This window comes from Crocodylus porosus, unplaced genomic scaffold (genome assembly GCF_001723895.1).
Source record: "Crocodylus porosus isolate Cpor-Errol unplaced genomic scaffold, CroPor_comp1, whole genome shotgun sequence".
Classification (NCBI taxonomy): domain Eukaryota; kingdom Metazoa; phylum Chordata; order Crocodylia; family Crocodylidae; genus Crocodylus; species Crocodylus porosus.
This window is the reverse complement of record NW_017728886.1, coordinates 50936005-50963654: the sequence shown is the minus strand read 5'-3', so window position 1 is coordinate 50963654 and position 27650 is coordinate 50936005. Positions and strand designations below refer to the sequence as shown.

At 38.8% G+C, this 27650-nt stretch overlaps 1 protein-coding gene across 1 annotated transcript in view; it reads left to right on the top strand.

The window, feature by feature from the left end:
- Positions 1 to 27650, top strand: part of DGKB (diacylglycerol kinase beta) — a 565110-nt gene that overhangs the window by 432548 nt on the left and 104912 nt on the right. Inside the window, exons 21-22 of the mRNA XM_019534027.1 lie at positions 11033 to 11123; positions 16590 to 16785. Of these exons, the coding sequence (XP_019389572.1) occupies positions 11033 to 11123; positions 16590 to 16785 (287 nt within the window). The remainder of the gene's footprint in view (positions 1 to 11032; positions 11124 to 16589; positions 16786 to 27650) is intronic.

Sequence of the window (27650 nt, the reverse complement as noted above, 5' to 3'; positions counted from 1 at the left end):
CAGAAATCATCTAGTTCATCCAGTAACTAGAGAAGTTCAAACAGCTAGCACAGTGCCTTCCTTGATTGACTGAATGTTGCTTATCTGTTAAAATAAGTCGCATCTTAAATAGCATTATACTATAAAATTCTCCTCTATGTGTCATTTAATTCTTAACTATGTGGTGAGTAGAACATGTGAGAGGGTCAGACTCATAAGTGATCCAAAAGACAAGAGTCAGGTTTTAGAGATGGCTAATAAGTGGAAAAATATGGGATGGAAAGAGATCTTAGATGGCATTTCGCTTTCTGAGTAACAGACAATAAGAGAAAAAAAGAAATGTAGCTGGGACTAAGGTCATACAGGAGCTGGCAAAATGTAGGAGGGTAAGATCAGGGATGGAAAGAATAACACACTTGCAAAAAGCTGGAAAAGTGGGAAATGGTGACTTCAGGATACAAGTTGGGGATCACACAATCAGAAGGCAGGCATGCAGGGAGATGGTCAGCAGGCAGCACTTGTGGTACATAGTACAGAAGAGATTATAAAAGAATATCATATTCAACTGCAGGATACAAAACAAAATTAATTGCAAAGCAAGACAGGGAGTGAATTGCTGGTAAAGCATTTATGAAACTCATTAGTTATGGGATAATTCAGTTGCATAATGCTATTGAATAGCATAACCATTTTATATGTTAAATTTACATTTGATGATCACTGTACTCTAGTTGTGACAGTGTGGATATCTTATTTTGTTTATTTTTGTAAAGCTAGTGTTGTAGCTGTCTTTTCAAAGCCCTTAGATTTTATCCTAGTGTTTGTACAGTTTATACTTATGCTGTGTACCGTAGCAGATTAACATACTTTATTTGCCATAAGTATAGTAGGTAATGGGAAAGAAAAAAATTGACAAAGATGTACCTATTAAAATCTTGCCAGCCTCACATAAATCTCTTATGGATGTGCATCTCCAACTGGCTATTTCCTTACTTTTGCGTATGATTCATTATAAAGCCTAAAAGGAGTTATATGATTGTTAAGACAGAAGTGGAAAGAAAAGAAGAACATTAGAAAAAGTCATACAATCTTATTAATATATATTATATGCTACAATGAAATCATTTCTACCTAAGTATAAAATTACCTAGATAATAGATCTACGAACAATGAGAAACGATGGAAAATATGTTGTCTATTGTACACTGCTGTAAGAAAGTCAGATTTATTTTTTTAAAACTCTTTCTTTTAATTTTGTGAAAAGCCCAAATAGTGCTTCATTTTTAACATTTAAAGTTATTAGATTAAAAAATGTATTTTAACCAGTTTTATATCAGAAATATATAGTCATTGTAATAGAATTATAGGGTTGTAAGCGCTCATCTACTTCAACCTAACAAATTTGCATCCTAGGCAAATGCTTATTCAGATGCTTCTCTAAAACCTCTAATGAAGGAGGTGTTATTTTACTTATTAATTCCTATATGATTTTTTTTTCACTAGACATGGTCTGCCGGGTATTATGAGTCCAAGTTATTTGGGGTTTAGCAGGTTAGAAGCAACAACTTACTTTGTGTTTATGCTTTTACTGTCTTGAGTAAAATCAAATATTTAAGGTCCTAAATGAACACACTCATTACACTCAGAGCTTTGGAGAGTTTTGTAGCCTGTCAGGTCTCAGTTGTTCCCGAGCGCAGAATTTTTTCTTTGCTTCTGTTTGGCTTGACTGCTGCCACTGCCTGGCTAGGGTCGGGGCCAGAGCCAGAACTAGGGCTGGAGCCATTGCCATTGCTGCCTAGCCATGATTGGGGCTGAAGCCACTGTTTTCTCTCTGCCTGAGATGTAACCAGAACTACTGAATAGGATAAGCGGTGAGGAGGGGCAGGCAGGTGTGACAAGTGGCCGGGAGTAACAGGTAGGGAGTCAAGGGAGTGGTGGCAAGAGGCACAGGTCAGGCTGCCTGTTCCCCTGCTACTGATTCCCCACCACCACCATGGTGTGGTGGAGAACAAATTTAGTACAACCCTCCAATAATTAGATTCTGTATGTGGAAAATTATAATAAATTTATGTTTATGTTTATATTTAACAAACTAATTGTTGTGGGGTCATCTTAAAGTTGAGGTGATCATGGATTTGAGTAAATACAGAAAATAACCAGTATGATCCACTGCCAGCTTGCCCGTCACCTCCTCCTTCCTACAATGAGAGTTCTTCAGGCTGACTGTCTCAAGGCATATGGTCTGGCGATGTGTCCTCATGCTCAGTGCTGCAACATTCTGCACTTGAGTAATTATGTTTCTTTTTCCTTGGAAATCCTTACTTGTGTATAATAAACAAAGTAATGGTAAAAATGTTATTAAGATTGCAAATTCAAGCACTCGGAGCTAGGTTTCACTAGACATTCTAATGTTTCCTTAATAGTCCCCGTGATCATATACATTATGATATGAACTTTGAACTGATTATCAGGTATCTGGGCTTTCCTTTTTTCTGCAGAAAAACACAGATTTCTCCTTTAAAGGATAAAAACATGAATTTTCCTATTTGAAGCAGGAAGCAGCTCTCTGCAGCCTGGCAGTTCCATCCTGCAACAAGCTGCTTGCAAAAAGGGTGCAAAACCCTAAGCCCTTTCTGGAGGTCGAGAGGGAGAGGATGAGGCTGAAGCTGGGAGCAGGACCTGAGAATCCTTTGGCCAAGGGACAGGATGGCAGAACACAGGACACACATGGGCACTGATAGCGCTGGGGGGGCCTGTGGCTTAGAAGTGAGGGGCAACAGTATGGGCAGGGTCAGGGCACCGGCATGTCAGAGCTTCTGAGTACCACAAAGCAGAGGGGAGGACAGCCACATTTGGACCCAGATCCTGATGCAGGGGAGGAGCTGCTGCCAGAAAGGAGTGGGTGGGGAGTAAACAGGGGCTGTGAATCAGGAGTGAGGGGCACTAGCAGGGATGGGGGAGCTGTGGCTTGGGAGTGAGGGACACCAGCATATCAGGACTGCTCAACACCACAATGCAGCAGGAGGGACAGCTGCAGCTGGACCCATGTCCTGGTGAGAAAAGGGGGCAGAGGGAGCTCTGATTTTCCATGATAAAAAACTAAAATCAAACACCAAATTATATAGGTATTTTAGGTATTTAAAATTTATTTTATTATAATGATTGAGGCAATGGTAGGCTTCCAAATTGCTTTAAAATTTAAATATATCAATAAAATAGTGTGTTCAACAGATACCTAGATTCATAGATTTTAAGGCTGGAAGGGACCTTGGAAGATCATCAGGTCCAGCCCCCTGCACCAAGTGGGAAAGACAACTGGGGTCAGGTGACCCCAGCAAGGTGACTGTCCAGGCTTCTCTTGAAGATTTCCGGGGTAGCTGATTGCACAACTTCTGGAGGGAGCTTATTCCACAGTCTGGATTACCCTAGTTTTTCCTAATGTTGAGCCTGAAATGGTCTTCCAGGAGTTTGTGGCCATTACTCCTGGTTTTCCCTTTGGGTGCCCTGGTGAACAGTTGCTCACCAAGCCCTTGATGTACTCCCTGAATGTAGTGGTAAGCTGCTACCAGGTCTCCTCTCAGCCTTCTTTTTTCAGGCTGAAGAGTCCCAGATCCCTCAGCCTTTCCTTGTATGGCTTGCCTTTTAAGACTCTGATCATACAGATGGCTCTTCTTTGGACTCTCTCAAGCTTATCCACATCCTTGTTAAAGTAGGATGCCCAGAACTGGATGTAGTACTCCAGCTGCAGTCTCACCAGTGCTGAGTAGAGCAGAAGAATCACCTCCTTGGTTTAGCTGGAGATGCATTGACTGATGCATGCCAGAGTATTATTTGCCTTACTGGCTACAGCATTGCATTGGCATATTCATACTGTAGTCTGTTGTTACCCCCAGATCCCTTTTATTCGTGGTGCTAGTCAGTTTGGTGCCACCAAGCTTGTAGGTGTGTTGGGAGTTGCTCATCCCGAGATGGAGCACTTGACATTTCTCAACATTGAACTTCATCAGATTCCAATCTGTCCAACTTGGTTGTCTCAGTTCTCCTGCAACTGTAGCCTATCTTCAAGCATGACCACGCTTCCCCACTGTATATAATTCATTTTAATTGCAGAAAAACATGGATTTTGGGGGTTCAAATCAGAGAATTTGGGACTTTTTAACAGAGAAAACCAGGATCCATGATGATTATTACATACTAATTGTTGGACCCCCAAATAATACCATGCACGTTTCTCCTCAGTCTTGATCCCTTTCTATTTATCTTTGACAATTTGGCTCTGTTCAAATTCTATTATCTGTTTTCTGTCCCTGCCTTCTTGTTTCAGTTACATTCTTTGCCTAGCCAGTCTCAGTTTTCACACCCTGTCCCCTTGTTCAGCAAGTCCTAATATTGTCCCTCTTTTTTCCAGTTCCAGCCTGATTGCCCAAGCATTCCTATTCCCCATATAACCACTTTCCATCTTCATTGGATCCAATATTAGATCTCCATTGTTGGACTACTTGTACAACATGAGTATTACCCCTGCTTCAACTTCTTGTTCCAGTCTCTTTGCCCAGTCTCAGCTATCCATCTGCTCCCTCCTGTTTTCCTCCCTTCCTTCTCCCATCTCACTGGTTCCCAGTGCCAGTCTCTTTGCCCAGCCACTCCAAATTTTCCCCATCTCCTCTAGTGTTGATTGTCATAATTTACTAGGTAATTTACTACTAGTTCATTCCATTTCCTTCCCTAGTTCTTATTCCCAGTGTCTGTCTATCCTGATTCCCAGTCTCCTTGTCCAAACACTTCTAGTCTTCCCACAAGCTCCCAGTCTCCCTGTCTAGCCACTATGGGCACATATATGAGTGTTCAATGCATTCTAATTAGAATGCATTGCAACAGACACAATTAATCAAGTCTGCTGAAGCATGCTAATTAGTGTCATATGTGTTCAGTGTCCTCATGCTTCAAAGTGGCAGCAGGGGCATTTTAGCTAAAGCTCATCAAATGAACCTTAGTTAAAGCGCCTCCACTGCCATTCTGAAGCATAGGATGCTGAATACATGAGACACTGTGGGTGCTTTAATTAGAGCAGCTCCCGAGAGCTGCTTTAATTGAAGTGCCCACCCTACCCTGGCCCACGTGTAAAGATGCCCTACCAGTCTACCATTGTACCCTAACTTTCCATCCCTCTCATCCTCCCACTCACCACATTTCCAGATTTTCTCGCCTGTGCCTCCAAACTGGCAGTTTTTCCTTTCATACTGCTTGGGAATGTATACAAGATTGGAGCCCTTGACCCAGCAAAGCTTTGAAGCAGGAGCCCAAAGCTATGGTTTCAGGGAAAGTCCTGCTCCGTCCTAGATGGAAGCATGCTTGTCCTGGATGGAAACTTCAAGGAACTTTGCTGGTAAAATCTAAGAGATATGTAGTGAGCAAGTGCAATTTTTTTCAGAGATTATAATTTAGCCAAGTTTGGGTGGAATATTTTTGCAGATGGCAAACATTGAATCACTAACACAAGGTTATTCCAATGCTGAATTAAATGTCCCTTCTTCAAAGCATGGAGATGGGAGAGGTTTTCAAAGGAAATGATAATAGAAATGTTTAATGTGAGCAAATTGGCATACTAATCTCCCCGCTCACCTCTCAACTCTGCTCTCAATAATTTTGGCTAAAATCCCACCCCCCTACTGAAAAAGGTACAAAATAAAATTTTCCAAAAAAAAAAGGTAAAGCTGGCAAAGTTCTAAGCACATTAATGCAATCTTAATAAGAAATTATGTTTGTATCCTGAATAACTTCTCTTCCTTGAAGTTTGGGGGTGGAGGGTACATTTTTTCAAATTTAAAGGTAAACTTTCTTATTGACTGACCCCTCTTTTAATAATATGCCATAACTAATTCTGGTGTTATCATGCATATTTCATTTGGCTGCCTGTGCATATTGTGATGCAGTGCATGTGCTCTTCTAGTGTATAATAAAACATTTATTATTTCCATATTTAGATACAGAACAATTTTTTCCAATAATGTGACTTGTAATTACTTAATCAGAAAGGTTATATAAAATAATTTTAGCAGTAGGGGGGTTTCTAATGAACTGATAATAAAGCAAAGCTTTATCACAGTCTATTTTGATCATGATAACCAAATATTGGCCTGACCTTATCCAGGAAACATTCAGAATAACCAAACTCGCTTGATTCTTGGATGAAAATACTTCTCTACCATTTTTTTTTAATTAAGTGAATGTAGTACTTGTGAAAGGTTTTGGATTGACAGCATTAGAGGCAAAAGTGTGCTATTCATCTACAGTACAAGAATATTGTCGGTAATGGCAGTACAGACTTTCTTCTACTGCATTGCCAATTTGTCTCAAACCTATTCTAGAGGATTGTCCTACTTACCACTGAATTTTCTAGTACTAGACTACATGAAATGAGAGAAAAAAATGTTAGACTTTTGAAGTATGGTTTTGTTTAGTGCATCCTTAACTTCTGTACAGATTGTGTATGTATTATATTTTTATCTAATATATACATTTGTTCTAAGTATTGTTTTCATTATTGATCTTGTATTGCATTAGCAGTCAAAATATTGTTTTTAAAGAGAGATTACATTTCTGCTTCAAAATATACACCAAACATTTCTTATAAAATAAGCAGTAACCTTTACTGTTCTAATAAAAAGTGAAACAAATAAAGGTATAAACAGCTAAAATGTTTTGGACTAGAGCTTCCTTTAAACAAAAACTTCAACACTCAGTCATCAGCCAACCTATTAAGAAAAATCAGTCAATCAGGATAGCTGCCTACACTTTGATGTGTTTATTCTGACCACCTTACAATCAAATATCTGCCATTTTTTACTATTCTACAGTATTCCGACTTTAATGACTCAATACATAGTATAACAAATGTATTTCTGTTACATGCTCACAATAAGATATATTGCACTTCCAAAAGGAGTCTTGCTATATTTCCTGCTGCCATTGATAAAATAGACATGCATCACCTACTTAAAAGCACAGCACATAAGCTAAAGACAGATTTGGAGATTTTTATCTATTAAAACAAAGGAAAATTGTTTTAAAATAAAGAAAAAATGGATTTTGCATATGATGTTTGGTGTTATTTTCTCTCATCTTTCCAGTTTATTCATTTTTTAACTTGTAACTTTGTTATGTATAAGAAAAGAATATATGAAGTGTACAACTTCAAAAATATCTCCTTTGCTATTAAAAATAATTTGCATATTTGAAGGAAACCTCTAATCTAGTCCATTTCATAGTTTGCTGAGGGTTTTGATACATCTGTTTAAAACTGAAGCCAAAAAATAATATCTATATCTATCTTTCTAATGGTTGTATTTCTAGTCTTCTTCTTGATAACAGATGTTTCATCTTTCCTATTCTTCCAAGAAGAAAAAGGAGAACAAGCATATACAATACTTACATTTTAGGGAATAATGTGATCCCACAGGGTACAAAGCAGTGACAGGAAATAGATATTCACTCCAAACAGCAACTGATAAACAGATTAATCCACAAGAACATAATTCTACAATGTTCTGATTCATAGATTCAAATTTTCTAGTAAATATCAAGTGCGCTGTCAAATTCTGGGTTTTGTTGTTATTTCTTCAAGACAATTAGCATGATTTTAACATCACTAGGTTCTTGATGTCCTTAAAAAACTATGTGATTGCTATCATATAATTTCCCCCTCCCCCCCCGAATTAGTCAGGTTTTTCAGCATATGCAGCCATTCACAAATGTCAAGTCAAAGCAAACTTTATAGACTGGAGGGAAAGATAGCAAATAAAGGGAAAGGAATTGAGAGAGAATAGGAATAAATAGCAAGAAGAGAGGCTGTAAAAAAAAAAGTACCAAGGTTTGTTCATCTTTATTCCTAAAGAGTAAGAAAATAAACTGCTTTTCTGTATTCTTATAACTGACTGTTTTGTTTTTCCTACTTTTCAATTGCATACTGTCCCACTGTAGAGCATAGGAAAATGCCAGTTTTCAGTTTTCATTCTTTAGGTTGCATCAGTCTGAGGTGAGCATGAGGCAATAACGTTTGCAAACCCTGTCGTCTGGTAATGTAAATGTTCCTTGATCTATTCATGAATTTACTAATTGACATCAGCAAAGAAGCCATCTAAAGATCTGGTTTTCAGAAGTAACAGGGTGTTACAGCATCCACTCTTACCGCATTCACACACAATCAATGGGTGCAAAAAGAAGGGCCCTTTTGAAAATATGGCATGATAGATATCCCTGAAAACAATGTCATGAAAAAACGGTTTTCCTTTTGGAAGATGTCTGTTAATTTAGAGTTCAGTGCTGAACTACAGCGAGTTTAGTACACCTCTACGTTGTCTTTATGTGGTTGTAGCTTTACAATACAGCTGGTTTTTTACCTGAAGCCACTTACTCTGTAGAGTGAACCCAACTCTATAGCTAGTTCATTTTATAATTAGATCAGTCTGTATTCCTTCCCACCCCTCCACATTTGTGCACTGATGCAGAAGCAGCTATATCAACTTCCAAGCACAGTATGTTGTGTTCATACCCAAGAATGACTGATACAACTGGATGCACTACATTCATATCTGATTCTTAAACGTGAATAATGAATTCTAATTTGGTATCTTTTTAGGATAGTTTTTTTGCCACTGAATATTAATTAAAGTCTTGCTTTAGTTACACAAAACTGCATTTAATTATATGAACTGATGTACTGATTATATTTAACAGAATAAAATAAATTGAGTAAAGTAGAAGTGCAGGCTTCATTATATATTTGGGAGGAAACAGATGTAATATCTCCACTGCTTCATGATAAACTATAAATGTCAGTATGATGTAAATCTGTTTTTATTTTACAATAGAATCTATTAATGAACTTCAGGATACAAATTCCACCATCTTTTTTATGTGCGTCAGTGACTTAAAATGACTTGATAGCACCGCTGTCCTGGTGCAAAGGATCTGAGGAGAATGCTGTACTTGGAATTTTGATTTTCTCTGAATATCTTGGGGTACTTGCAGCTGGGCACTGTACCCAAGCTGCAGCCATGTATCTTACTTTAAGCCATGCGATTGTACATCAGAAATGGCTTGTGCACATGTTCTCCAGTGCTGGGAGCCATGCCATGAACTCAATCTCAGTAACTCAGGGTGGGGGGAGGGCTCGCAGGTCTGTAGAGTGGGTGGGGGTTGGAAGTGTTGGGGGCAGCTGGCATGTCTATAGGGGTGCTGGGGGAGTAGTGGGTCTGTGGGTTGGATGTCTGTCTGAGGGTGGGAGGGTTGTGGGGTTAAGACTCCTTGGTTAGGGAGGGATAAGAAGAACATAGCCTGGAGCTATGGAAGCAGCTTGGCATTCCCAGCTCTAAGGATGTGCTCCAAATATATACAGACATTCAGTAGATTTGACTAACCCAGAGGTTCCCAATCTCTGATATAGGTACCACCAGTGGTACACAGACAACCTACCTGTGGTACACGTTAACAGATTTATTATAATGAGTTTATATGACAAAAAATTTCTGGTGGTAAAATTTCAACCTAATAACTTAAGGTTGAACTGAAAAAATTGCTGGTGGTACTTAAGGTTGTATCATTTTAAATTAGTGGTGTGCAATCTGTCAGTTTGGGAACTGCAGGACTAACCCATTCCAATCTAACTTAGTTCACCTCCTCAGGTGAACTAATTCAGATCAGGCTGGTCATTTTTTGCCCAGTTTAACTTCCTCAAACATCTGCACAAATAGACCTGTAGATTGACCTAAACCAAGTTAGGTTAGTCTAAATGTAACATCTGCGCATACACTTATCTATCATAGGCCCTGTGCAGGCGTTACATTTCTACCAAGAGAATCACCACTCTCCTAATAGATACTACAAACGCACAAGCATTTTCAGTTTCTCCCTGGAGACGCATTCGCCCTCCAAGAGAAGATCTTCCAGGTGTTAACTTGCAATATCTCCCTTGTGTGAGAAACTTTATTGTAAGAATGAACACTTTTATGTCCCCCCCCCACCTCTCCTGGACCAGGGACTGAGTTTAGGGAGGCTGTCCCCAAACCCAGTTCTGACCCTGTCAGCTTCCCCTTGCTCACCCCACCACCTACCTGCATGGTTAGGCAGTGATTTAAAAGCCAGTAGGGGTTGGAAGTGGGCTCAGGGAAGCTTTTTTGTCTCAGATCCTTACACTAAGGACTTTAAATGTTGCATGTGCCACCCAAACTGGGGGCACAGACAGTGATTTAAAAGCCCATGGAGCTGGGAAAGTTCTCCCTGAAGCAGCAGGACAATGCTCCCCACACTTCCCCAGACCAGGAACTGCCCAGTCTGGGGGAAAGACTTGGGCTTCACCCTGCTGTCCTTCTGCAGTACCCTTCCAGACTAGTCTATGGGAGGGTAGGGGAGCAGTGGAAAAAGACTCCCTCCACATTCCCTAGACCTGGGATCACCCTGAGCTCCAGAAGGAGCAGGGAAGAGGGGGCAGTTACTGTCTGTATGCCTGTACTGCTCCCTGTTCCAGAAACATTAGTAGCAGTGGAAATTCTCAGAAACGTCTACTGCTAGAAATGAATGCCTGTTCTTGCCAACAATAAACAATAACCAATTAACTGGCTTGGAGCTGGCTTCTCTACTTATGTCTTCTTGATCAAGGAAGAGCCCTACTTCCATACACTTGAAATCTATGGAGTAGGGATTTCAACCACACAGTAGGTATAAGATGTGAAATAAGAATCAATAAGTTTTCAGAGGGATGTCACTGGTTAAGTGACAAAAACCTTGTGATAGTCACTGAGAACAAAAAGTCAAAGGTGCATTTGAACCTGTCAGTTCAACACATTTCTGTTATCCCTTTAGGGGATATCATAGAACTTGACACCAACATTTAAGCTTTGAAAATTATGAGCTCATCTATTTCAAATGGGATGTCATATGTTCCCAAGCCTTTGCCATTACTTATGATGGAAGACAGGATGATCACTTTTTTTGTTCAGATATTGATATTGCATAAGCTTATTTCTTTTCTTTTCTTTTTTTTTCCCTGTTTCAGAATGAAGAACAAATTTTGGTATTTTGAGTTTGGCACTTCTGAAACTTTCTCAGCCACCTGCAAGAAGCTGCATGAATCTGTAGAAATAGAAGTAAGAAACTAATTATTGTATGTCATGCTATGAAATGTTACTGGTTTGACTGAAATGTTAGGGAGCCAAGGGTGCAGAGTGCCTGAATCCAGCAAGACAGAGAAATGCACATACTTTTGACCCCAGATCCCAAAATATTATTTTTATCATGTCTATTTGTGGCGTAGCCGTGAACATTGGAACAAAGTTCAGTTTGATGATTAGTGAAGTCTTAATACAGTGGAAGAGGGCAAAAGGTGAACTATACCATTAGAAATCAATAGGGAGTGTGACTGGGTCAAATAGAAAAATGAAAGACTGTTGGAGGGAGTGAGAACTGCTGCAGGATTAAAATAAAAAAATCTTATTATTTCTAGGTCCCAAGTTTTTATAGCCTTTAAAATTCAATTCTCTAAAATTGTACTTACTTTTCTGAATAAAGGTTAAAGAACACATTTTTGGAATCATTCCCCTTCATCATCTATCTTTTCTCTCTGCTTATCATTATCATTGTGCATCAATAGTTAGCTAAAAAGACAACCTGGATAAATAAGGACAGAATAGGTACAAAAGAAAAACTACCTCCAAACAGGGGGACTAAGCAGTTTGTGACAGAATTGACTGCATTAGGTAAACCAGGAGCTGCTATTTTGATTAAAAATGTAATGTGAAATAGATTGTATTTAATATAAAAATGGTATTTTAAACTACTAGTATGTAAGTAATAATAATGAAATTGGATAGGCACCTGGCTGGGGTCTCCCACCCCCAGTGCTCATTCCTGCCCATGGCAGGGGGTCGGACTCGATGATCTGTCTAGGTCCCTTCCAACTCATTGATTCTCTGTTTCTCTGATTCTTTTCTTCAAGAATATTTCAATCCTTTTCTCTTCTGAATTAATTGTAGAGCATCTAACGATATTCTTTTGGAAGTAACAGAATATTTGACACTTACCAATGAGCATGAGAGCTCAAAATGTGTAACAGAAAGCCGTTAGGACCCGGTCCAAAGTCTACTGAGAACAACTGAAAGATTCATATTGACTTGGACGTCATGGGCTTTGAACTTTGTTGTTCTCCAAGCACCTGAATACTAATACTAAGACTGAAGTCAGGCACAGAACTTGCCTAGTGTGTTTGGTGGAAGTGCTTGTGAAGGTATTTTGTTGCTACCAAAAAAAAATTGATGAAATTGCTCTTTTCTTGAAAGCTGAAGTATTTATAGCTGTTCTTTTAAAAGCAAAATTTTAATATCTATTCTGCTTTCTAAGGAACTGTTTCATATTCGTTTCTAAATGCAATCAACCCCTGAAAAAATATTTTACTAAACTTCTAAAGAAGTGACTATCTGATTTGTTTCTGAATGTGGTCCTGGAGTCTCTCTCGCATACATTTTAATAGAGACAAAGAAAACAAGTAGGTTTTATTTCCAAGGAACTACTTTCCAAAATTCTCTGTAAGGCTTGTTTGTGGTTAGATTTTTTTTCTTAACTAGATGACCGTAATATGGGCTACAGTTGTTATAATCCTGCAGCCTCACAATTATCCTCTTGGAATGGCACTAAATCTCAGTCTTTTATGTATAATACCACTACTACTAATAGCAACAATAGCCATTAGAATGTAACGCTATAACATGCACTTGTCCTTAATCACTTTATGCTTGCTGGTTAACATCATTAAGGCTAAAGAAAGGTATATGACCGAACCAAATAGAAACTAACCTCGTTAATATGGGTGACAGGAACAAGTAATTGCAGTCATTGCCCTGCTGATTGAGCGCACCAGTAATGCTTAACAGTGTATTCATATTTGGTTTTCCTTTGTTTCATGCCATCAGCATTTGTGTTTACAATGTGCTTTTATCTGGTTTGTAACCTGCTGCCCCTTGCTTGAGGATATCATTGTACGTGAGACCTTGGTGAACAATACCACATTTCACTTTGTGTGTTTTACTCACAAAGAGCTCATTTGCCAGAGAGCCAAATTTTGAATGAACAAAGCCCATGAAGATTAAGGCTCTATATCTCTGAGCTGGGAAAATGTAAACAGGCATTCTGTGGGCAAATATTTGTTCATCTCTGTATTTGATTTCTAACCTAATCAAGCATGGCCTTTCTATTATGCAGTCCCATACCCTAAGTCCTGTATTTCTGTTTTGTATGAGGGGCACAGTAATTTTTAAACTCTTAACTGACAAACTAGAATCCATGTATAAGTTACAGGAAGGGTCACCAGTTCAGGAAAGCATCGCATCCTAATTGTTGTCCTGAATCGCTTCACCTTCATAACTGCCTTTAAAGAAGAAAGCCTGATGAGAGAAGTTAATAGATGGTATTATCTGGCACAATGCTGCACTTGTTTAGACTGCATAGTCTTTATGTCATTTATTTTCAGGAAGCTGAATCAGACATTATGGCCTTAATGTAAGGATAATCTAAAATGTTCCCAGGCTAGCGAAAAAGCTAATGTAAGGCTCAGAGAGGGGCAGAGGGGGAGAGGCTGAGGTAAAAAAAGGAGCTAGAAATAAGCTACTATTAATTTCTAACTGTCGTAGACATGCTATGCATGCAAAAAGCATGCTGTTGTATTAGCAACACCTTTACATTATGTGAAACAGAAAAAAATGGGAAGAAAACACATCTGTGTTTTGTTATTTTAGCATATGAATGTGTTAGGGCAATGGAAAGCTACCTGTCGTGCAAACTTCTCGTCTGTGTATGAACAAAAGAAATCCTCCTTTACTAATTTTAAAAGTAACTCGTCACTGTGGGATTCTGAGGCCTAGTCAAATAATTGTCTTAGTGTACTACCTGCTGTGTTCAATATTGAGTGAAAATGGAAGCCAGGCCTCTGTACCATCTTATTTCACAATTCTTCTTTTATTTAAATAATTCCAGTTGGTTTGGGGGACGCCAGACCTTTATAAATTAACAGCAGGGAAATACCAAAGGTGTCAGATTGCATATTTATCATCTTTTTCGTGTAATACTTAAATATGTATTAAGAAGTGACTGACATAAATTAGGCAGATTTCAGAAGCCACAGGCCGTGGCTTGTAGAGGACCCCCTTCTGCTTGACATTTCATCCTTGTCAAAGATCAAATTATTTTAATTTAGGCTGTAAATTATAAGGAATGAAGACTTCTTTGTGGGAATTCCCTGTGGTAATCTGACTTTTGTTGTTACTGCTGCTTGTCAGTGTGCAAAAGATATAATATGCATGCAAATAAGGTTAAAAAATATGTACTATCTAATTATCCAGCCAGTACATTCCACTTGAAGACAGTGGGAGGCCTGACACACAGTATGTGTTTGATTCATTGAGGCCTGCAGGGTATTTACACAAGATTACTTTTAATTATGAAATTAATATCTGTTTATCTAGAATGTATAGTAGTAAGTGACTATACACATGAGCAGAATTTTTTAGTAAAATATGTCATCTTAATGTTTAATACATATAAAATATTGGGAAAAACATGATTTTTTTTCCTCAAAAATGATACTGAAGTCATCACGTTTATCGAAAGGAAAAACAATCAATACAGATTTGCACTTTCTGTTATACTTCTTGTCACAACTGCCAAGTCATTTCATGATGTGTCATTGCACCTTGCCAGCTTCCTTCTATGGATATTATACACAAATTTAAACCTTAATTTTGGAAGAGAAACATAAAAAATACTGTGACTGTCCTCTCCTTAGATTGTAGCATTGTTAGAATTTAAAAGGTACTGAGTCTGCTTTAAGTATGGTTCTGTTTTGTGCTCTGGTAGCTTTCATATAAATGAATAATGAGGGTGTGGGCAGTAATAATGATATGTGGCTATCTCTTGAGTTATAGTCTTTTTCATGTTAAAAGCCTTAATACAGGCTTAATATTAAGCAGAGAGAAACTGACAGTGACCCATAGAGCGGCAAGCTGCAAAATGTCAGTGAACTATCACTGAAGCATAATGAATTATTTTTCTAGTTTTCACCCTGATAATTATATATTGGAATTGCAAAATAAAGCCTGTATCCTTCAATTTACAATGTACAAGTGGACCCCTGCAGCCCTAAAGTACCCCTTTAAACATGCAGACATCCATGGAAAATTGTAAATTGCAGGATTTGGAGTGAATACATTTAATATATGCTGTGGTGTTTTTGCCTGGATGTCTCCACAGTTTAGCTGTTTTGTGTAGCATAAGGCTTTCATACAGATGCCACAGGAATGTGGATACTAGGGATACTAGATGGCTCTGTGAATTAATATGTGGATAATGGTGTCTTTGCCTTTTACATAATAGGTTCAAAAGTGATACAGGGTGGATTAACCTTTTTTTTTCCTGTTGTCCTTGCCCCCATCATGCCCTCCCCATCTTTGTAGTCAATGTTTTGCTGCCAAATGGGCTGGCAGTCTCTGTCTGATTCCTAAGGGAAGGGGTATGGCTGTGTTAGTAGCGCTTTGCCTCTAGACAAGATAGTGGTTTTAACTCCAAAAACAGACTCATACCCAATGCTGTCATACCATATATTACTTAGAAGAGGCTTTGGATAAATCCATCAGATGGAATGATAAATCGAGGCTCCCAGTTCAATCTCTTATAAGTGAAAAAGTCCTCTGGAGGAATAATTTAACAAGTAAATTAATAACAACATCAACTGTGAAGCCTAATATTTCTCTAAAGAACAAGGGAAACATACAGTGATAATGCAAGCTGCCCTTCAGTGGCAGGTCTCAAACTTGAAAAGACAGCAATGGCAAGAGATACCTGTGTCTAGTTAATCTTTAGTTCAGCAAGGGCTTTCCAGCATAACCCGTGCCCCCCCCGCAACTGATGCTCTCTTCTGCCCAAAGACCCTGCCAACAAAATGAAGCATATGAGCCTAAAAGAGTAAATTAACACAGCATTTAAAAATTAAATATTAAAAATTCCATTTAACCCCAAAAGGGAAAGATGCCAGAGACTGTGTAGCCCATCTGGGGATTTCCATGATTAGTGGTAATATGTAAGGGCCTCAAACACTGAGGTGATGGGATTCATCATAAAACTTAGAGAGAGAGTGGGTTTTTCTTGGGAGCAGACAAAAGGACTGCAGACTATTATGAAGGTAGGTACTTTAATATGGATATCTGTCCACTAAAAGCTGAAGTAAAATCATAAATACATTTAAGTCAGGGCAATACATGATCATCAAAGAACAGCCTTTTACTACCCAATAGATCCATATTTAAGCAATCAACCTGGGAATCGGTACTAGTAGTATAGACCAAGATCTGTTTTCCTGAATTCCATCTCATAGCTCCTTTCCTGTGATAAGTATATATTAGAATATAACCTTAGTTCTGGAAGAACACCTTGGAAGTAGCCATTCTACAACCGTAATAATGAGAAATGGAAGAAAAACATTTGGTAGGTAGAACATTTTGATTTTCTCTTTCTCTCTTACTGCTTTCTCTCTTTATTTCCTTCTCTCCCCGCCCCCCTTTGTGAATCAGTGTGATGGAATTCAGCTAGACTTAATCAATATTTCTCTGGAAGGAATTGCGATTCTGAACATTCCAAGCATGCATGGTGGATCAAACCTCTGGGGAGAGACGAAGAAAAGACGTAGCCATCGTCGAACTGAAAAGAAGAGGTCAGATAAAAGAACAACTGTCACAGACGCCAAGGAATTGAAGTTTGCATCCCAAGGTAAGCCTTTGGATTAAAATGATTATCTGATTCTGGAGAGTCAAATCACTTACTGGTACTATATGCCTCTTGTGCTACAGCAGTGTATTGGGATAATCATGGATATACTGAAAATTGCACTCTGAGTACCAGCAAACCTATCCTTTTTTAGAATATCACATGGTATGCAGACTAGATAAAGTAGGGAACATAGTTTTTCTGCTTTATTCAGTATAAAAGTGCTTAGTTTTGCTGGAGCCAGCTAACATTTACTGCAAATGCTAGTATACAAACAACTTGGTTTAGAGGATAATAATATCCTTTCTCCAACAAACTTTGTCTTCTGTGCCCAGGAAGCCTGCCCCATCATGGTAACAAGGAGGTGACTCTACAGCACAGTGGTATTTCCCCCCCCAAAAATATATGATGTTCTGCCATGATTTTTAAAGCTATTGTTCATTAACCTAATATGATGTGTTTTCACACTATTACCTGAGCATGAGATAAGAAGGTGTATAGCACTGATCTGGAAACATGACACATCACATCAGCACAGCATGCTGATATAAATAAAGTATAACAGTGTCTAGAGCAGAGAGATAAGCAGCCTTTTCTAGTGTACCAACCTATTCTAATGTAAGTTGCTATTAGGGTCTTGTTACATGTTAACTTTAGGTAGCTCCTGGAGCTCTGAATCCCTGGATTATCCACACATAAACACTTAAAACTAGTTTGAAGCAGTCTTTAAGTGGCTTAAAGTTGCACCACTCCAGCGTAGGTTTATCTCTGATCCATATTGCCCATCTCATGTTACACTAAGTTGTAGCCACTTTAGGCTACACCTCAGTGTAAATACCCCACCAACCTCACTGGCCCAAATCAGGCCAGTACAACTGCACCTTCAGCACCCCAGATCCTCATTCACTGCCTGGCCCCATCCCCTCCGTACACACTTACTTGTGGCTGTCCACATTCTCTGGCCCCAGGGGAGCAGGTAGCGAAGGGTTAACCTGCCTGCCTGGCCAACACCACTCACCATTGCTGCTGCTGTCTGGGCTGGGCTCAGCCCTGAAAAGAACAGCAGCCTTGCAGTGGTGGCAATGGCCCCTGCACAGACAGCACAGGCTGCTGATCATGGGAGGGGCTGTGTGTCATGGGAGGAAGCATGTGGGAACAAGTAAGTTGGGGGGGGCAATGGAGGGGAACACTGAGTGGCAGGGGAAACCCAGAATGCGGGGGAGAGATTCTTGCCTTTCAGTCCTCTAAGCCCCTGCTGATCTGAATATGTGACTGTTCCAAACTCAGGCTAGCACTAACACTGATCAACACTTGTACAGCTTGCAGTGTAACATGTAACAAGGCCTTTATTACACCTTGTCAGCAAGGGGTGGGGGGCAAATGGTCTCCAAGTTAGTCGAGGACAAAAGGCATGTACACCAGTGTGTAGCTCATTGGTGACACGTGGGGGGTGCATGCGGGTGCATGCACCCCCTGAAAGAAACATAACTAACACTGCCGGCGGCGCCTGCAGGTGGTCACCACTCGCTACCCTGCCTCCTCTTCATTGACACCACCAGCAGCATCTGTGGGCGGTCACTCATTGCCACTGGCTGCTACCAATGCTGCCAGCAGCATCTGCGGGTAGCTGTTGTGCCCCTCCACCCCAGCCTCCAGGGCCGCACGTCATTCATGGTGTAGCTTGTACTGATATTGTTTTATCCTTGATTCTTTTAGAGGTAATGCTACTCTGGATTGGGCATACCCCATTCTAGGGGGTTATGTCTTCTGTCTTCTCCTTGTTTAGTCTAGTGAAGAAGTCATCTATACCAGTATAAACATTAGGTATATCTGAGTTGTCTCCTGAGGCACAAGGCCTCTGGGATTGCTGAAAGAGTGTACACAGTAGCAGCATTTGCTGTGCCCTTGAGCATGTTGCAGGATGTTCTCTTTAACTTCCAATGCCATTTCAGCCCCAGTATCCCTATCACCCCTCCCTGTCAAGTCCTGAGTTTTCTTTTGCTATAGTCCGTGACAGTATCCCTTGATTCTTGCATACCTGGAGAGAAAAGAATCAGGATTGAGTATGGCTGAAGTGTAGTGAAGGCTTTATTTCAGTTTCCCTTTTGTATTGCCTTTGTATAGCTTAACAAACAAAGGGATACAGTGTCCTTCACCTCTCGGGCCATGATTCTATCTCTTTGTGATGAAAGTTATGATGAAAAACTACTATAATCTTTCAGTTGTTACAAGATCTGTATGGAATGAAATTGCTTTTCAATCTATTTGGGCAGTGGATTGGAGTCCAAATTTTAAAAAAAATCACCATTACACTTTGCTTAACACAATTGTTTACAGTCTCAATGAATATATCAAGGAATTTAGTCTGTTACATTAACCTTTTAAAGGTGGTCCCTTCATTTCAGTATTCAAGAATATTGTCACATAGTGCAAAGAGCACTGTGTGTTATATCTATTATGTGGATAAACAATGGAACTCTGTTTCCAGTGCTGATCTAGTGTCTTTAACAAGTCTTTTAGTATAGTTTAAATAGTTTAAGTCTAAAGTAAATAGTCAGTGGACAAACGTTAATGGTAATCAGAAAACAAAATAATGTGCTATGAAAAGAAATGTATTTTAAAGGTTCTAAGATTATAAAACACATATTTTTAATTATATATACACATGTAAAAGTACTTGACTATGGTTCTTTTAAGTCTGGAATTTATAGACAAGCCTTGGTTAGGTCAGGTGAAAAGTTTCAATCTATCGGCTATCAAAACAGCTGACTTCCTGTCTGTTCTACGACAGTCTGATAGCTTCGTTAGCTTCAGAAGAGTACATGCTTGAATCACATTTTGTTATAGATGAGCTTTTTTTTTGATTTTTTACTCCTTAAGTCTCTTTAAGATTCTTATTTTTAGATGGGATCAAACATTTCACAAAAATGTTAAAGACATGTGCTGAAATTTGTACTGCTGGGTTGAGAACGAAGATAAATACACACCTGCATGCTAATCTCTGTTCCTTCATTTACATATTCTGAATAAATATCCTTTCAGCTGGTTTTATGTCCAACACAGAATCTAATCACTAGACCTAACTAAGCACTACATTTATAAAAGACTATTAGCTAACCTAAGGGCTTCTTGCTTTTTGAGGATATGTATTTGATTTCTCTGAAAATCTGAATCTCTGAATTATAACTTTGAATAGCATTTGAATTTGTGTTTAGAGCAGTCAAAAATAGCATTGCTACTATGTCAACTAAACTGTGGATCAATTTACACTTCATTCTACTCCCTGCTCTCTGCCTTTGTGAAGTTATAACCTGACCCAAATAATGCACTTTGGGGTGAAGCTTGGTATACGAGGTCTAAGTCCAGGAAAGATATATTTATATCATCAGTACTTAAGGCTTTGCTGTAACTGAGCGATTTGTGTAACCTGTTGCATCACTTCCCTGCAGCAAGCCAAGAAGGAGATTGTGAATGAGAGCTCAAGGGAGGGAGTAAGTTGATATCCACTTGTCCTGGTGAAACTAGACCACCTAGTTTATTAAAATGGGAGAAAGTTAGGAGGCAAGAATCAGCCCTTCCTGCCTACCTGCAAGTAGGTACTATTTCTCACAGTCCAGCTTCTCTTTCTGTGTTTCTTTACAGGGTGAAATTAGCCCAATCGAGAGAGTAAGACATTGCCTTACATCTCCAATAATCTCTTGTGCATCTGCACTAGCCAGGCCAATGAACAGGCTGATGATAACTGTTTGCAGATAATTGCACAGTTGACTCTGTGCAACAGACATTAACATTTAAAAGCTCAAAAGGCCACAGTTTTCATTTTAGGTACCTGAGTGCAACTTGTATTGATTTCTGTAGGAGCTAGGCATATTAGAGTGTGAAGTTAGGCACTGATTGTTTTTTTAACTGGAAAATGCAACCTGGATTTAACACATAATTTGTTTAAAGGAAACCATTATCCGTAATAGGCTAAATATTTTTGTATTTTTTTAATCAAAGGTGATATTGATATTGATATTTTTATTTTGCCTCCTGTATATAAATAGTATAACAGTGGTGCCCTGCAGACCAGATGAGTGGGGTGGGGCTGGTCCCCAGGTTGGATTGAATACTGAGAGCCAGCACACTGGGAATGCATCCTGGAGGTCCAGCACCTTCCCCTCCCACCTCTGCATGCAGGGATTGGTCCCCAGGGGTTCAGCACCATCCCTTTCCACCAGGACTGGTCCTTGGGGACCTGGCATCACCCCTTCCTACCCCACCATGCTAGATTGGACCCCGGGGCCTGGCACCATCACCATCCAGCCCTGCATACTAGGATTGAGCACCCAATTCAGTGCCCAGGTTCCCTCAGGTTCAGAAACTTGGTAGAGGGGGAGCAGTGCCACCTCTCTCCCTCCACTAAATTTCCTACCTGCGGGGAGCCCCTGGGGGCCATGGGCTGGCTTGAGCATCTCTTGTGTAGCATGTTTAAACAAAATGCTAGCATAGACATTCACACAATTCTTAGTATGATTGAATTAAGGAAACATTGGTATATTTTTGGACATATATTTCTTACATACAGAATAATCTACTTTTCATAAATAAAATAACTAAATACAGATTTATTTAATTATTTAAGAATCTAAAAATGGAGGCATGGTTAGCATGTTGATTGTGCAAAATTTTCACATGCAGCATTTTAGTAAGATAGGTCCCCAGCATTTACAGAGTTACGCAGCGTCTGTCTGCTAGTGGGTTTCTAGGTCCAGGATTTTAGCAATGACCATGAATTATGCTTAAACTTATTTGATCTTTTTTTTCTTTTTTTGGACAAAAAGCCAAAAACTGGTGCTTTAGCAAAGATTAGTTGAGACCTATACATGTAAATACCACTTTTTTTCAGTTGATCCATCATCAGTGATCTATATTAATGTTTCCTTCCTGAAATATTCAATTCAGTCCTTACACCTTTCATTTTCTTATTTAATGTTTGTGATAAAGAAATATGTTATCATTGAATTTGCACTGCCAAACTTCTTTTGTGGGGGAGTGGATAGAAAGACTTCTATTTCCTAGAGTTTATTTACAGCAAAGCTTGCAAGCTCTTTACAGGATGAAGGCATTATATTATAAACTCTTCACAACAAGAATACTACTACTTCTGTATTTTGTACAGCACTGGGTATACTGATTCTTAACAAAGCATTAATGCAAAGCAGAAGACAAATTTGACAAAAAAGTTGTAGTGAGTTCTTCGAGACATGTTAGATTAATTCAAGACAATGCATGTCCGAGCATCTAGATATTAGCTGAACTCACAAGCTGATTCAATAGCTCTGGGTGGAAATGTGTGTTGATAACTGCTTTATGAGTTTCTGAATGGAAATGGGAAAGTTGTAAAGAAGTAATACGTGTCAAGGCAAAATATTCACCAGGAAAAATAAAGGAAACTTTAGAAGCTTGGGAATATGATCAGAGCCCCCAAAACACAACAGCTATATACAAAGTGGGGGTAGTATATTTGTTGCAGTGAGGGAACAAACCTATCCAAATGGGTTCCAAATAAGTGATCTTTGTGGTCCCACAAAATCCTTTAGTCTAGAAGCTTTATTCTTCGGGAAATTTTTTTTATGTTAGTGAGTGGCCTAAGAGGTTTCATTGCTGTCATGCATCTCCAGATTTCCAGTGTTAAAACATTGTTGTGATCAGAGACATAACTAGGAGTTTTGTTACTCTGGGCAGGGAGGAAGGGTAGTGGTGAGGAGTGCTTACCTCCTTCAACTGGACCTGCTGTGACAGCATGGGCCTTACCTGCTGCCATGGTGCAAGCTCCCTAAACACAGCATGGGCTCCATTGTGGTGCTGCGATTGTGATGCCCCCTCAAAATTGGTGCCCAGATCTGGTACCCCATACACCCACCCCTAGTTAAACTGACGATAATGATTTTCAACATCTCCAAAGCTGAATAAAGATACGTAAGAGAGGCAGAAGCTGCATTCTAGGGTGAGCGTCACTGTAAAACCTTTCACTGGGAAAAACACTTTGGAATGAGTCAAAACTCAAGTTATCCATATTAGGGAGTTATCCATGCTTTCATATGCATAATATTATAAAGTTTTAATTGGAGTCTGGAGAAAATACAATATCGACATGCAGGAAAGAGGCCATTTATCCAGTCAGTTACAATACATTATATGCTCTGCTCACCTTTACTCTTTTCCTTTTTGGTTAAGACATTTTTTAAACAAAATGCAACTATCAATCATTCTTTCATAAAACAGAATTGCATAAATAAAAATAGCTATTATATTTCAAAACCATTCATTATTATACTTCAGTTACAAAAAATGATGTGAAGATAGCTTTAGCACACAAAAAGGATGTTTACAGTTCCTTAATTAATAACTTGACAATCCTAGCTAGGTATTTGAGAACACATGCTAAATATGTAGTTTGATGGAAATGGACAGTTCTGCTATTATCATTTTCACCAAACATATTAGTTAGGTTTGTGAGTTATTTAGGTTAATTTAAGGAAAATAGTTTTAAATTGGCTAAATATAACTACAGTGTCTGTTTTACAGCTATAGATGATACATTTGGCATTCAAATTCCAGTAAGCAGAAACATTTCCAAGCATTTAAATTCAGTGACTAAATCAATTAAATGTTGAAGCAAGAAAATAATTACATATTGCTAGGAACTGGGCTAAACCTCACTGAAACTGAAGAGGTGGGGATATAAACACCACCTTTCACTTAAGATAGTATAAGAAACAGTCACACTCCTTTATGATCCCCAATAGCTAAAACAATAGCAGTCTCCATCCCAAATACATGCATGTGTCACCACCCTACAGGCACCTGCAACGCACATGTGGGTGGAGGGGTTTCACTGGCTGCTGTTATGTGGAGACTTATGTGTCTTTGAAAGCGAGGGAATAATACCAAAGGAACTAAAAACAAATGGAATGCTGTACACAATAACAGTCAAAGTAATAGCTTAACCCTAAAGAAAAACAGAGAATTCCTGGACCGAATGCTGGCTAAAAGAGTATTGGCACTCTGACCAAAGAGAAAGTCCTGTGCTCGGGAAAATTGGATTTTATACATTCTTTGTACAGGCTTGCATCAAACATACTTGGCTGCATCATCAGTGTGTCCTCTTAAAGCAAACAAAGCAACCCAAAGTACCTAGAGCTATGGCTAATCACTCAGCTCAAAAAAGAGAAACTATTATCATTCCTAAATTTATATATATAATACACACACACACACACACACAATGCAGCAACAATATATATAATGTTCTGATGAAGAATGGAAACTCTTCATCTTCCATATATATCATGTCTAAATTTATATATGTAAAAATTTAAGCATGATATATATGAAAGATGGAAAGTCTCCATTCATCAGAACATTATATATACTATTGCTGCATTGTCTTCACTGACTGTACATAGGGTAGTAAAAATATTTAATGATTGACAATTCAGAGTCAGGGACCCTATTTTCTACTTTGTTAAATATATAGCATTAATGATATTACAAATCTTCTGCAGAACCTAGTTCTGTACTGTTTTTCCAGGACCTTCCCTATACACATTCATAAATTATAACATTGCATGATCTTCAAAAGTTTTAAAGGCTTTATGTGAATACCTTTGGTTTTGCAATGTCACACAAGCTTATATGAATATCTTTGGTTTTGGAATATCACAAATTTGTCTTTTCTAGATTTCCACTATTTGCTAGTTCTAAGTTGTCTGTCTGAAAATTGTATGAGAATAGCCTACTACATGATGTTTTGGCATTTCAGGTTCTGGCCTTGAATGATGTGAGAATACAAAGCAAAGCCCATAAATTAATCCCATAATCCAGCTATTTCCACAAATGACAATGGAGCATTGCCATATTTATAAGGTTTGAATACAGCATAGGTAGTCAGTTCTATTTTTATTTGAATCACTATCTCCCATTTGGGATAATCCTCATCCAAAATGGACACAGTTTAAGTAATATGAAGGTTAATTTGGGTTAAAGAATGAGAAGGCTGCAAAGGTAATAAGTAAAATGAAGGAAGGAGAAGGAATAAAAAAAGAAGGATGATCCCACTGGTCCAAAGTTAGGAGAGCAGTAAGAGTAGGAAACACAAAGTGCAGGAAACGCAGCTGTCATCAGCTGGTGGTGTGACCTTTTATAAAACATGTTGATTCCTGGTCCAGTTATTTTGCATTAAGGACAGAGTTGAATTATAGTGAGAGGCCTCATAGTTTTTACCTTGGAAAAGTTTACTGGGAGTGATTTGATACAACCATATGCCCCAGTTATTGGTTTAATTTTGTTTAGATGCTTAATCTTTATCTAGAATTTATAACTTTCCTTTTTAGAGCTATTCCTTGTAGGTTTACTGTTGTCTTCAGAGATCTTCATTTTGATTTTTTTTAATAATGAAGCCTAACCATGCAGATATTTCAGAGTATCAAGTCGAGTAAGATCTCGCTGTTCAAATTAAATCAGTACTGTGCTCTGTATTCTCTTTTTTTTCAGTGATATCTCAAGAGTGTAACAGCATCTTCTGCATGGTTTCACAAAAGAAAAGTGTTGGGATACTAAGTTCACCACATTGAACACCCAGAGAGGAATCTACTCTGTATTAGGCACATAAATTCCTGGGGAAAGTTAGATGCCTAAGAATGGGATTCTTAGCAGCATGCTAAGCAAAGAGCTGAGAAAGTCATCCAATAGAAAATACTGAAGAAAAGGATGCTTCTCAAATTCTGCCCTTCTCTGAGCCTTAGGTACCTATACCTGGGATGTAAAGAAATTCTGATGGCAGATTGGGATTCATAACTCAGAACCTTTCCCTAGCATTAAGAGACTGTTTTTCCTTTCAATAACCTAAGAGGACAAAGCCTTGTGGTTTAAAGAGCAATGGCAGTGGCTGTACTCTCTTACACAATAGCTCAGTAGCTAAAGCACATATTTAAGATGTCAGAGACTTGATTTTTATACCCTTCTCAGTATAAGGATGTTCTAACCACATCTCCCACCTCCCAAAATAGTGTTATACCTACCATGAAGTCTGTTTAAGCAGTGTCACTGTGTAGGAAAGAATTCAGGATTCACTGAGTGAAAGAGGAAGCACAAATCATGTGCAACTCAGTACCCAGTGAACAGGGCATCCACATGGGAGAGGGAAAAGCAGAGTTCTTGTCCTTTCCCCAAGGACTTTTTCTGTGTTTTATCCAATGCCTGTTAAATGGAAAATACAGAAATAGCCTTTGGAGCTGTCAGAAGAATACAGGGCTCTCTTCTCCCAAGTGAGTGCCCTGATCACCAGCCTACAAAAGCCATACTTCCTGTCTCTGGCCAATGGATCATGAATTCCTTCTGTAAACTGTCATGGCTCCAACTGGAGGAGTGGAGAGCGGTACTGTCCCAGAACAACCAGAGCACTTTCCTGGGAAGTGAGAGAGGTTAACTCAATCTATTACCATGCGTAGGTAGTAAATTAAATACCATGCACTTCACGTTCTGAGGTCTTAAGATCTCTTTATAATTGTTTTATGAGATCATTAAAGACAGGACTGCTCTCTTCCTGAGACAATGGTATCCTCTGAAAAAAATATATTTTTCCCCTTTCTTGTTGTGCTCTATGCAATGCCAGTGTTTCCTCTTGGATATTACCTCTTCATTAAATCAGTGCTGAAGGATTCCACAACCCTTACTCATATTTTTCAGTACCTGAAAAACTGAGCCCATATTTTGTAAAATACTTAGTCCTTTAGAATGCAAATCACTGCAATAATACCAAGATATACATGATGATGATTAAGAAGTAGTAGCCTCTTGATAATTTGAATGGCAGTCTTATTTGGATGTATATTTATAAAGCATGTATGTGTGTTTCTGTGCAGTGTGTGTTATGGTAGAAAAAACAATTTCCTTTTATTTACAAGGCAATTGAGATTGTCATTGTATTATACCTTTTGGTTCACAGAACATTCATTTTCTTTCGAGAGTTATTCATTGAAAGAGGATAATTATGGTGTATTTCACAGACTGCCAGAAGGAAAATGTATCTCTGAAAAGTTTAATTTCCCTTAAGTTGCTCATTTTCTATAGGAAGACAGAGCTATTAAGTAACATACACATGACAAAGATTGATTAAAACGACATAAAGGACTATCTTATGTCTAAGTTACATGAATAACTTCCATGATTTCAAACATAGTTGAAGTAATCTATAAAAGGGCTAAGGAAATGTGTTTGTTCAAGGAGGTTGGCAGGCATGGGAGGAATGACATGTTAGCCACCCACCCATAAGTAGGAATTGAGCATTTTCTCACACTAAGGGCCTTGTTACACATTAATTTTGGGTAGCTCCTGGACCTCTTAAGCCCTGGATTGTCCACACATTAACACATGCAGCTAAGGACCATTTAGGTAGCTTAAAGTAATAGTGTTAAGGACCTTTTAGGTAGCTTAAAGTTATGCCACTTCTGGGCAGGTTTCTCTCTGATCCATGTTACCTGTGTGGATACCTTTATGAGTGTTATGTATAAGTTGTTACGTTGGCCTGGGGATTGCAGAAGGTAATAGAAGGACACAGCAGAAACATAGTCTGAGTACTGCTCTCTGAACAAACAAACTTTATCATTTTATAAACTTCTTGGTCTTTTGAGAACTACACATTACCTAGCTTGTGTTACACTAATGTATAGCCACTCTAGGGTACCCATTAGTATAAACACTGCCACCCCCTCTCTTGATGGGTCAGATCAGGCCCACTGCCCCCTCTGCCCCACCTCCCTGCCCCTTCATCAGGCCACCATCCCCCTCCCTTCTCCGCTGACCTGAATTAGGCCTGCTCTCTC